Here is a 12,298-nt window from a genome sequence, read left to right as displayed (position 1 = left end):
GTTGCACTTAAACAATGACGGTGCAGAGGACGTACATCCAGCCCTCAAATTCCCACCTGCCCAACAGCCCCTTGCCTGAGCCACCAGCAACCCGGATCCTGTGCCCAAAAGTGCTATTCTGGGGCTTAACTCAGCTGCTGGAAGCAGGAGAGAAATCCGGGGACTCCGGGGTCTTTGCTGAACCAGGATCCCGGTGGGAGGGAGCGCGCACTGCAGAGGCCACACAGGCACGGAGGGGCGCTGGCTGGCCCGTCGCTCTGCCGCGCCCCACCCCCCCGGAAGTGCGGAGTGGCAGCCGGCTGCGGGCCTGCCTCCGAAGTCCTTCGGCCTGACATCCCCAGCAGATGTCAGTCTGGGAACAGGAAGCAAGTCTGTTTGGGGTTTCTAAAAATAAATAAATAAATAAATAATAACCACAACCACAAGAACGGTCTTTTATTCCCAAGTTTTAAAAAAAATGCTTTAATGACTAGAGCATTTAGCACATCGGGGGTTTTCATTGTTTTCAATTATGTGCAATTCTAAAAGGAGAGCACAAATTCTGAGCCTGAATGGGGAATTGTGGGGCTGCGGATTTGTGCTGTTTTAAACATTTGCTTTACTACTTTAAGAAGAGAACTGTAAAATAGAAATAATGATATATTATTACAAGTAAATTACACTGTGGAGTAGCATTAATATTGCAGTTGAAACCTAGAATTTGAAATAAAGATGGAAATATTCATTTGTACATAGTTTTTGTTCTTAGAAAAATGATGTGGAATGAGGCAAGAAGCTTCCCTCTGCGTGTGCGCGGCGGGCGGGGGCTGAGGCTCCCTGGCCAGGGCTTGGCGGGGCCGAGGGGCCTGGGCTGCCCCCAGGGCTTCAGGCCCGGGGCTGGCACGTGCTGGGGTGCTCCAGGCTACCTCCAGCAAGGGCTCGAAGCGGAGGCCACACCGCTCTGAAGCCCGCTCCTGCTTCTGGCTTTCTGCAATCTAGAAATAAGGGAGAGCGACAGAAGAGATGGGTATAGAGGACTGCGGGAATTGAAGAGCGACCACTGCAGAGGAGACATTCTTCGCCCTGGGTTGCAGGGGATCAATCCAGGGCCTTAGGCATATTAGGCAAGTGCTTTTCTACTGAGCCACATCCCCAACCCTACCCTCTTTTTTTTTTTTTTTTTTTAAACACCCCACACACCCCAGGCGTGCAAATGGACTCATCTGTATTGATGTGAGAAGTGGGTGTTGGGGGTGGGTTCTCTCCCCACCCGCTTAATGTACTAGGGATTGAACCTAGTCATCGAGCCACATGCCCAACCTTTTTATGTTTTATTTGAGGACAGGATCTGGCTGAGTTGCTTAGGACCTCGCTAAATTGCTGAGGCGGGCTTTGAACTCATGATCCTCCTGCCTCAGCTTCCCAACTCGCTGATTACAGGCCTGCGACACTATGCCCGGCTAAAAACAAAACAAAACAAAACAAAGCAGTAGATACTGCGGTCTTGGAAGGTGGGTGGGGTTTTTAGATGCTTAGGGACAGAAACTGGATAAGATAGGAGCAAAAGAGGGTAGGAAAGTTTTACTCTTTGCAATCAATACCTCTCTTTTCAGAAACAGCCCCTATTGTCAGGCCTGGTCCCCATCTAGGTTTTCTCTCCCCTCTGGGAAGAAGGCTGGGAGAAGATTAGGGTCCATAATTTCCCTCTATTTATTTATCAAAGTGTCTTTTAAATATATACATAGTGGTACTTTATTATTTTTTGCCAGGGATTGAGATCAGGTTACTGCTAAGCCACATCCAACACTTTTTAATATTTTTATATTCATATTTTTAGTTTGTATGTATTTTATTTTATTTTAAGTTACCCCGGCTGGCCTCAAACTTGAGATTCTTCTTCAGCCTCCCAGGTAACTGGGATTATAGGCATGTGCCACCTGCCCAGCTGTTTTTCTTTAAGCAAACTGAAATAATACAGCTGAGCTCCACTGACTAATTTTCTGAACCAAACCCCAAGGCCTGCCATATCAGTAGTAAATGAGCCTTTAGGCACACCCCATCACCTTAGACCAGGCCGCACACAAGTGGATCCATTCCCTGACATGGTCCTGCCCACACTGCAGAGCTCTCTTGGCTGGGTCCAGGCTGCATCCTTATCTACTCTTCTCTGAACCACCTGCTGCCTCTGCCCCAATGGGCCTCCAGCAGGGCGCTCTCCTTCACCACCTGTGCAGTCTACTGAGCTCACCATTGCAGACTCTACCTGGCTGCCCAGGCTGTATGCAACCTCCAGGGTGACTCCTCACCCCATAACACCCAGCACTTACCTTTGAGTCTTGACACTCTGGATCTCTCTCATTTGATCGGGAGTTCCCTTGGTTTATATTTGTATCCTTGTTCATGGAAGGGTATAACAACAAATAACGAATGAATGCATGAATGAATGAATGAACGAACGAATTGGCAGTGTCTGAAGGGGGACAGGGGAGGAAGTTCTATTCATTTAGCATATTACCATCCTGCAGGATAGACATGATCTCTCGCAATTAAAAATGATGAAACTGAGGATTTGAGAAGTTTAGTAATTTGTCTAAAATCACACAGCCAGGAAAGAACAGAGCAAGAATTAGAATTCAGGTCTGCCTGACTCCCCAAACCACCTGCTGTGGTTTGAAAGTCCCCTCTAAAACTCATGTTGAAATTTGGTTGCTGTGTGGCTCCTCCTTCATTGGCAGGATTAATATTGTCATAACCCCCTTTGCCTCTTGCTTTCCTGTGATTATACAGGAAAAAGGCCCTTGACAGATGCTGGAAACTTGGATTTCCTAGCTTTCGAAATTGTGAGTCAATAAGTTTCTGTTCATTATATATTATTTATACTCAGGTTTTCTGTTATAGCAGCACAAATAGGCTTTATTCATAGTGAAGTGAAAAAGAGAATAGATTAGTGGGTCTGTAATCCCAGAGACTCAGGAGGCTGAGGTGGGAGGACCACAGATTCAAGGCCAGCCTCAGCAACTTAGCCAGACCCTGTCTTAAAATTTAAAAAATAAAAAAAAAAGTGTACGTGGGTGGGTGCACTGGGGATGTATTTCAGTGCTAGCGTGTCCTCCAGTGCCAACAACAACAACAAAAGTTGTTGTAGAACTGGGGGTGTAGTTCAGTGGAAGAGCACTGGCCTAGCATGTGTGAAGCCCTCGTTCAAACCCCAACACTGTGATAAATAGATAAATAAATAGATAGAGAGATAGTTATTGTAATGGACTGTAAAACTCAAGAGGTGATAAGGCTGGGACTTCCCCAGTGCAGGTCACATAACAGAGCTCCCCCAATGAAAACCATCGTCTTTTTAAAACTCTAATCTCAGAAGTGACATTTGATAACTTTTGAGTTGTCCTGCTCTCTAGAAGCCAGTGACTGAGCCCAGCCCACACTCCAGGACACGCGAGGCTGTGAGTACCAGGAGGCAGACCAACCGCTGGGATCATCTTTGGACACCAGGTTTTCTCATTGCTTCTGGGATATCATTGCTTCCAGACCCTTTAAGGGACAGAACTAGAAAATGTATTTAAAAAAAAAAAAAAAAGAAAAAGAAAAGAAAAGAAAATGTATTTTTAAAATAAATTAAAAAAAATTTTTTTAGTTGTCGACGAACCTTTATTTTTATTTATTTTTATGCAGTGCTGAGGATCAAACCCAGTGCCTCACACGTGCTAGGCAAGCGCTCTACCGCTGAGCCACAACCCCAGCTCTAAATAACTTTTTAATAAAGAAATCTCCTCTAATTCAAATCCAACTCTACAGGGTTCTTCCTTACCTTCCTATTCCATGTTGGAATTTTTTTTCCTTCACAATAAGAACCTCGATTCCCCCAAACACCAATACATTTATCGTTGCTGTATACTGTAATGCACCCAAAATACTTTTAGAATTGCTACTCAAATACCATTTCCAACAACAAGCCTTCTAAGGAAATTTCATGGCTTTATAGTTCTATTTGTTCTTAGAACATATCTCACAAAGTGTATGTAGTCAGAATGTTGTATTCTTAGGTCATTTAATTCTTTTTCTTTTTTTCCTGTGTGGTTCCAGTATCAGTTTCTAATGCAGTTAAGTTCCTTTGTTTCTATTTGTATTTAGTTTTAGGATTTTCTTTTTTCAAATCTTTTAAATTATTTTAAATATAGAAAACTTTTACATGCTATAAAAGTCAAAACTATATATGAAAAAGTACACTCAGAAGTATTACTCCCTTGCTAATTTTTTCTACTCCAATATTCCCAATCCCCTACAGGCATTTGTGTTAGTTTTTAGTTTATTCTTCCTATATTTCTTTTTCTTATACAAAAACTAGCATACTATATGCACCCTTTAGTACTTTGCTTTTTTCACATAAATTATCATAGAAATGCCAAGCATGGTGCTGCATGCCTGTAATCCCAGTGACTCAGGAGGCCAAGGCAGGAGGATTGCAAGTTTGAGGCCAGCCTCAGCAATTTAGTGGGTCCTAAGCAATGTAGCAAGACCCTGTCTCAAAATAAAAAATAAAAAGATCTGGGGATGTGGCTCAGTGGTGAAGTGTCCCTGGGTTCAATCTCTGGCACCACAAAAAAAAAAAAAAAAAAAAAAAAAGTATCATGGGCCTATTCCTCAACCCCTTTTCAGCTCATTTGCTATTATGTGAATGGTTTATTCAATTGGCATTGAAGTTGATTCTCACCATTTGCTATGTGTCAGTAAATAACCTTATAGATAGGCAGTTTAATATTTGTGGAAGTTCCTTTAGAGTAAATTCTTGGAGCTAGGATTGCTGGGTCAAAGGGTAAATACATATGTAGTTTTGCTGGGTATTTCCAAATTCCCTCTATAGAAGTTGTACCGTTTTGCACTTCTACCAATGAATATCAGCATTCTCCTTTCCCTACAGCCTTGCTAACAGAGTGTGCTGTCAAACTTTTGATGCGTTGATGATTTGATAAAGACTGGCATCTCAATGTAGTTCACATATGTCTTTCTAACTTAGTGGGTGAAATTGATCGTCTTTCAATATTTTAAGGTTCTTCTACCCACGTTTCTACATACATGTATGTGAATGGTCCATGCCTTTTGCCCAGTTTTCTGTCAGTTTGTGGCCTTCTCCCTCAATATTTAAATGTTCCTAATGTTCCTAATATTATAGATCAACCCATATCTGTGATAAGTGTTGCACTTTCCCACAGCTTTCTAATTTTCTTTCCATGCAGCAGAGTTGGTTTTTTAAAAACTGTTGTTGAATTAATTACTATTTTCTTTTATTGCATCTAGATATTTATTTCCTCATTGAAAGCATTTATTTGGGGATTTGGATTGAGCTTAAACTGAGTTTCTTTTTTGAAATTTTCTTTTAGTTGTAGGTAGACACAATACCTTTATTTTATTTTTTAAAATATTTTTTTAATGCGGTGCTGAGGACCAAACCCAGTGCCTCATGCTTTCCAGGTGAGCGCTCTACTACTGAGCCACAACCCCAGCCCCTTGAACTGGGTTTGGATGCCTTTTGATATCTTAACATTCACCCCGGCTTTTTTCTGTTTAAAGACAGGGTCTCACCATGTTATCTAGGCCATCTCACACTCCTGGGCTCGAGCCACCCTCCTGCCTTGGCCTCCCAAGCAGCTGGGAATACAAGCGTGTCCCACTGTGCCCAGCAGTTTCCCCTTCAGGAGGCGAAGGACCTCCTCTTCTCCCACAAAGACAGTGGGGCAGTAAGCATAACCAGTGTAACTGGTTTTTTAAAATTCTGTTTTCCTCTTTGGAGAAAAGAAAGCCAGGTTGGGGATACTAAACTTTCACTGGAGAGGGTAGAAGTTGTCCCATGTCTGTTCGCTCAGCTGGAGGGGAGACCCAGAGCTGCACTTGGTTTGCATTGAGACTTTGAGTCCCAGAAATACTTTCCCCCACCCAGGGTATAAATAAATCCACCCATCTTTCTTCTAACACTCGTGTGGTTTCATTTTTCACGTTAGGATTTCTGATCCATTTGCAGTTTACCCTGGTGCTAGGCAAGAAGTATGGGTTCAGCTTTCTAGGCAAGGTGGCCAGGTGGAGTGGGGGTTGAATGACGTGATGGAAATGAATGACAATTCTCATGGTCTGGGCCACTAGGTGGCGTTCCTCTAGGTTCACTTCTAAGGAACTTCAAAAGGAAATGTTGTAAGTCTTCAGAAGAATAAGGAAATGACTTTAGGTATAATTGGCCAAGAGGAAGCCCTAGTAGATAGTTCCCTTCATCTACACAATCTTGGCGTCAGGAGGCAGCTCTGTGCTTCTTTCCCTATGTTAGAAAATATCATTTCCTCTTGTCTGTGCAGTGAGTGTCTCCAAGGAGAGAAGTCCAGAGGAGGCACACTGGACATGCGCTTCCTGGGAAGCCTGGGCCTGACAAGACCTTTTTTTTTTTTTTTTTTTTTTTTTTTTTTTTTTTTTGTGGTGCTGGGGATCAAACCCAGGGCTTTGTGTTTACAAGGCAAGAACTCTACCAACTGAGCTGTCTCCCCAGCCCGGTTCTAATTCTTGTTGCTGACGACTGGCCCTGTGATTGTAGGCATTCTACTCAGCCTTCCATTCTTCAGTTTCCTCATCTGTAAGACAGAACGTCAACACCTGCCCTACCCCTGTGCCAACAATGTCACCGGGATAAAATGATGTATGTGTGCCACAAAGCAGAGAATACTGTGTAAATATGTTCTTACCATTATTGCGGTTACACTTGGTCATATGGATCTGTCTCTCTTGAAGATGTGATAGTCTTAAGGACTTATATTTATTGGGGAATTTTGTACTTAGGAGTTGATTTTTCCTTGTATCCTCAATGTTGCAGAAGGGACACAGCCTTAATGAGAAAATGGGCAACTTAAAAAGGACTGTTGAAGCAGAGACCCTTGGTGGGCGTCTACGATGAGTTTTCCCAGGGCCACCAAACTCCCTGAAGTTCTGTACAGGCTTACAAATGTGTCTATTTTTCTTACTTTATGTCAGATTGCTGAAGAGCTTCATGACTTTAAAGAGATTGAAAACCCCAGACCTGAGAAAAAGGGCAAGGCTGTCCCCAGCGCCTTCCCCGCTTTGGTTTCTGGAAGGGCTGAGCTGGTTTTAGTTCCTCCCCAAGGCTCAAGCGGGTCTCATGGCTACTGGTCCCACATCTGCTGCAGCTGGTCTAAAGAGAAAGAGAAAGAGACCTGGAGTGTGTGGAAACTGGAGATGAAAGTCTAAGGTAGGAGGGCTCCAGGGGCAGCCCAGCAACTTGGCGGGAGCAAATCTGGTCTCATAAACTCTTCGCAATGCCACAGTGGTCTTCTTTCTGTTCCTCAAATGTGCCAACACTGTCTTTCCCCCCGGGACCTTTTGCTTTTAACTCAAATGTTCTTTTCCAGGGTCTTTTTGCTGATGGAGGCTTTCTTCTCATTCAGGGCCTCATGGGAATTCATTTCCTCAGGAAATTTCTCCCTAATCATATCATCCCTAGCTCAAATTAGTCTTCCAAAAACAGTTATTGCCATAAAAAAAATCATCTTTTTTATTTGTTTACTTTTTTCTTCATCCAAATGGCCTTCTCCCCTCCCAGCAGAATGAAAACACTCTTTGGGCACTACTCAAGAATGTTAATCCCAGAGTCTACAACAGTGTCTGACACAAAGTCTGAACAAAGCACTCAACACACCCCTGCTGAAAGGAACTGTATTCTTGCTGGAAAACACTGTGCGGGCATCTTTGACTCTCCTCTCTTCCTTGGCACCAACCTCCAAGTCATCAAGTTATCAAAAATGTTTCACATTTGGCTGGGGTTATGGCTCAGTGGTAGAGCGCTTGCCTGGCATGGGTGAGGTCCTGGGTTTTGAGTCTCAGTACCACATATAATTAATAAAATAAAATAAAGGTCCATTGACAACTAAAAACAAAAGAAATATTTTTTTTAAAGTCTCATATCAATATGATTTCATAAGTTATTTTGTCTGATATTACAAATGTTAGTGTATGAAACAATTCTACAAAAAGGATAATTATAAATGCATTTCTATTCTGCTTTGTACTATCTAAAAAAAAAATGTCTCACACCTGCCCCTCCCACTCCCCACCTTCCCAGGCTTGCTACTTGGATACCTGGTAGCAATAGTCCTATGCCTCTCTTCCTGCTGCCAGATTTTTGTAAAGCTCTGTCTGCCCTATCCCAGCTCAGCATCCACCTTGTTTCTACTCACCTCCTCTCCTGGGACAGCCAAGTCCCTCTTGTGTCCTGTCCTGCTGTTCCCCATAGTACTCTGAGGCTCTGCTTTCCTGGCCAGCAGAACTTGCTCATTTTAGCAGTGGAGTCCAGAAGGAGCTGTATGCAGTTTATCGGGAATCCTAAACCACAGGCTTCCACCCTTGAGGTTCGCGGGGCTTCTGAAGGCAGCAGGGCGGGTAAGGGTGTGAAGAAGGGCTGGGGCAACAGCCCGAGGATGCTTTCTGAGGATGACTTTCGAGCAGGGTGAAAAGAGCCTCACCCAGAGCAAATCTGGAGCCCTAGACAGTTCCCTGGGGATCCTTGGGCAAAGGATGCTGTGGTTGGCTTGACCCAGATCCGCCAAGTCGTTGGAAGAGGTGGAATGGAGTTGCTCACGGGCAGTATGATGGTCTGGGTCGCTGCTCTACAGCGGCCTGGATAATGGTCCAAGAGTGAGCTGGTGGCTGTGTTGTAACAAGAGGGGAGGAATCAAACCCAGTTAAACAGGAGCTCTTGGCTTTGGTAAGAGAGCAAATACTGCCCACGACAGATGATGTGGCCTTTCTGTTTCCATCAAAAACTGTTACCAGGTATGACTGGGTAGGAGTTACCAAGCAATCATTATACCTCAGAAGAACCCACATTAGAATTGAAGTGGGAAAACTTTATATGGGCTCTTCAGCTCACAATGTTTAGAGACTTTTCCTATGAAAAATTTTATTTCCTGGCCGTCATTATCGTTAAGAATATTTATTTATTTTTAATACCAAATGTCATCATCTACCCTGTAGAGATCATTATATCTTGTACTCTGTGCTATCTCAGCAGAAAAAAATGCTTTCCCCAAATGTGTCAGTTCTATTTTTAAAAAGGTTCAGTGACCTATTTCTGAAAATTTCATACACACTGAAAGAACAGCAGAGTTTATTTAGGTTCAGTTCTGTCACTGAAAAAGTACCCCCACCAGGTGTTACCCAGAGAGGTGCCATCTTGCTTTGCAGCTGAGAATTATCATCGAGAAGAGTCTTGAAGGGCCAAGCCAGGGGAGCTCGCACGCTGCACACCTCTCCACGAGTGAACAGCGTCCTGGTGCCTGCACTCCGTCTCAGTCAAACTCAACATTGAGAGATTGCTTAAGAGTCACGCATTTCCTGGGCAAAGACCTTGAAGTGACAATTGACAAAAGAGGAACTATGACTCGTTGACTAAAATGTGGAAAATGGTCGGCTCTTGTAGTAATCCAGGAAATGAAAATGACAACAAAGCTACTCTCCAAAACTAATCTCTGGTGTGAGAAGTCAGAATAGTGATTCCCCTTGGGTGGGGTGGGGGAGGAGAAAATGGGCCATGACAGTGGCTTAGGGTTCTGCTAACGTTTTTCTTATCTGGCTGCTACTTAAGCACAGCTGTTTACTTTGTGAAAATTCACTTTGTATTGGCATAGTTTTTAAATGTGTGATAACCTGCTATAAAAGTTTACATAAAAACAACTCACTTTCTGCTTCTTAGATGATAGATGAATAGATACATAGATAAATAGATCTAGATACAGACATATTTAGTGATCACAGCCTGTTTGAAGTTATCATGAATTTAAATTTTTCAGACATTGCTAGTCTCAGTGTACCTTAATATAGTCCTCCTTAGCGAGCAATTCAGCAATATGAATTTAAAACTCTTAGGAGCATTCATATCTGAATAATTTACTTCTGAGACGGTATCTTAATTGCCTTAAATGCCAAAAAGTCAATGTGTATGTCTGCATTGCAAAACATTTATAATAAGAAAAAAATTAGAATAGCAAAACATTAAAAGCAGTCTAAATACCCAACAGTTAAGTAACTTTGATACATGATGACATTTTATGCACTCATTAAAATAAACTAAAGTTAGTAATAACAGAAGGAAATACAACATAGTAAGTAGGGGAAGCTGGGTATAAAATTGTGGACATGATTACAGCTGTGTTTAAAGAAAAAAAAAAAAAAAAAAAAAAAAAAACCCTACACAAAGAAAACTCTCAGAGATAGGCCTGTGTTTGAAAAATAGGCCTTGTAGAGATAGCAGAAGCTGTAGGATGAGCATCTGCATGAGTCCCCAAGTCCAATGCAATGAGTTAGTGATATATTTATTTCTTTCTTCCCCCCCCCCCCGCCCCAATACCAACCCTGTTAACATATTTTCTAATAAGTCTGATTGTTTTGGTGACAAAGGAAGGTTCAGGGCATTGTATGTGAACCTCAGAGTATCTTGCACTTTTTTTTTTTTTTTTTTTTTTGGTACTGGGGAGTTAACCCAGGGGCACTTAACAACTGAGCCACATTCCCAGCCTTGTTAAATATTTTATTTAGAGATAGGATCCCACTGAGTTGCTCAGGGGCTTCACTAAGTTGCCGAGGTTGACTGAACTTGTGATCCTCCTGCCTCAGCCTCCAACCTGCTGACCTTGCACTCTTCACAGAAGGCACTGCTCTCTGGTGGTCCCTGGTCCTCCACACCCTCAGCAGGTGCCTAATGTCATATGCCAGGCCACAAGGAGCCAGTGTTATTTGGAGCAAACTGCTTACCTGGTTTCCTTCTTTCTGCAGGACTGACTGGAAACTGTCCGCATCTAGGGGAATATTGAAGACAAGTGTAGGGAATTCAGGGTGGAACTTTATATTTTTTGGATAGTAAAGAGGGTTCAGTGGGCAAGTCAACTGCTGAGTGACAGGTAACCTCAGTGCCCAGCTCATTCATTCATTAGCTCCCTGTCTGAGGCTCTTCTGGTTCAGTGAGAACCATGCCACCTTATTCCTTCTCTAAAAGTCACTTCTCTGTCCTTTCCTTCCAGCCAAACAACTTGAAAGACAAGTCTTGATAACTTCAAAATCCATCCCCCTGCCACCCCTGCCCCATCCTCACCGGGTCACCGATCCTGAGCTGCTCTGGCTTGTATTGGGACTTGGCTGGAAGGCAGCTGGGACAATGGTGCCTGGCCTGGGGAGAGAGGTGCTGTTGAGATTGTAGCCCTCTTCACCACCCTAGTCTGTGACTTCCTGGAACCCTGCTAATTCATCTTGTTTGCCAAGGAAACTCAGCACTCCCTGGGCCACCCCACAACAGATGGTCTACCTTCCTCCTTCTGCCTTCCAAAGGCATCCAGGACTCAACCCTCTCCAGGTCTCCTCCACCTCTGATTGCTTCTCCATGGACTCTCCTAAATATTGGGCATTTCCTCGGGAATTATTCCCTCTCTCTGCAATCTCTAACCTCCATTCCCAAGCTTCAATTACTTCCTGTTTCTTCCCACGTCCCAAATTGAGTAGTTGAGAAGGTGGGCAGGGTGCCCTCACCTCTATCTGCATGTGATCTTGAATGAGTCCTTCATCTCCTTGCAGCTCAGTTTCATCTGTAATGTGGAGATGATTGCAGTGCTTACCCCATAGTATTGGTAAGAAGAACAGTGCAGGCCCTTCCTAAGTCTGCAGTGTGTGTTGGTCAATATTAATGTCAGCCTGGGTCTCTTCTCATTCCAAGATTCATTCATCCAAAGACCCCTGAACACCTACCTCCATGTATAGGTCCTTTGGTGCCTGCTGGCCATTTCCCAGATTCTCAGTCCCTTTCAAGCACTCACTGTTTGGGCCTTGTTCACCCAGAGCCTCATTCCCTCATCTGTACTGAGGAGTTAGGGTTTTGTGTCTGTACTAAACACACACACACACATTTTTCCTAGCCTCACAGTATGCCCTCAACAGTATAATGACAGCTATGTACATGGCATTTACGTTGTATTGGGGACTACAGGGAATCTAGAGATCTCTAGACTTTAAATCTGAGATAATTTCAAGTATATGGGAGAGCAGGGCATGGTGGTACAGACCTGTAATCCCAGGGACTCAGGAGGCTGAGGCAAGAGGATTGCAAGTTCGAGGCTAGCCTCAGCAATTATGAGACCCTGTATCAAAATAAAAAATTAAAAAGGCTGGAGATGTGGCTCAGTGTCAAGTGGAACTGGGTTCAAACCCCGGTACTAAAAAAAAAAAAAAAATTAAATAATAAAGTGTGCAGGAGAATGAGTGTGGCTATATGCAA

At 43.4% G+C, this 12,298-nt stretch overlaps 1 protein-coding gene across 1 annotated transcript; it reads right to left on the bottom strand.

Moving 5' to 3' along the window:
* Positions 1-674: 674 nt before the first annotated feature.
* LOC306655760 (uncharacterized protein) lies at positions 675-8,347 on the bottom strand (the record flags this gene model as incomplete). Its single annotated transcript, XM_079130381.1, has 3 exons — positions 8,217-8,347; positions 2,307-2,372; positions 675-974 (listed from the first exon to the last, which is right to left on the bottom strand). Exons 1-3 carry the CDS (start codon positions 8,268-8,270, stop codon positions 675-677), a joined length of 420 nt encoding a protein of 139 aa, XP_078986507.1. The 5' UTR covers positions 8,271-8,347.
* Between the last annotated feature and the right edge of the window lie 3,951 nt (positions 8,348-12,298).

Source organism: Sciurus vulgaris, assembly GCF_902686455.1.
Source record: "Sciurus vulgaris genome assembly, chromosome: 3".
Lineage (NCBI taxonomy): Eukaryota > Metazoa > Chordata > Mammalia > Rodentia > Sciuridae > Sciurus > Sciurus vulgaris.
The sequence above is the reverse complement of the archived record's forward strand: the minus strand, read 5'-3'. Positions and strand labels throughout refer to the sequence as shown.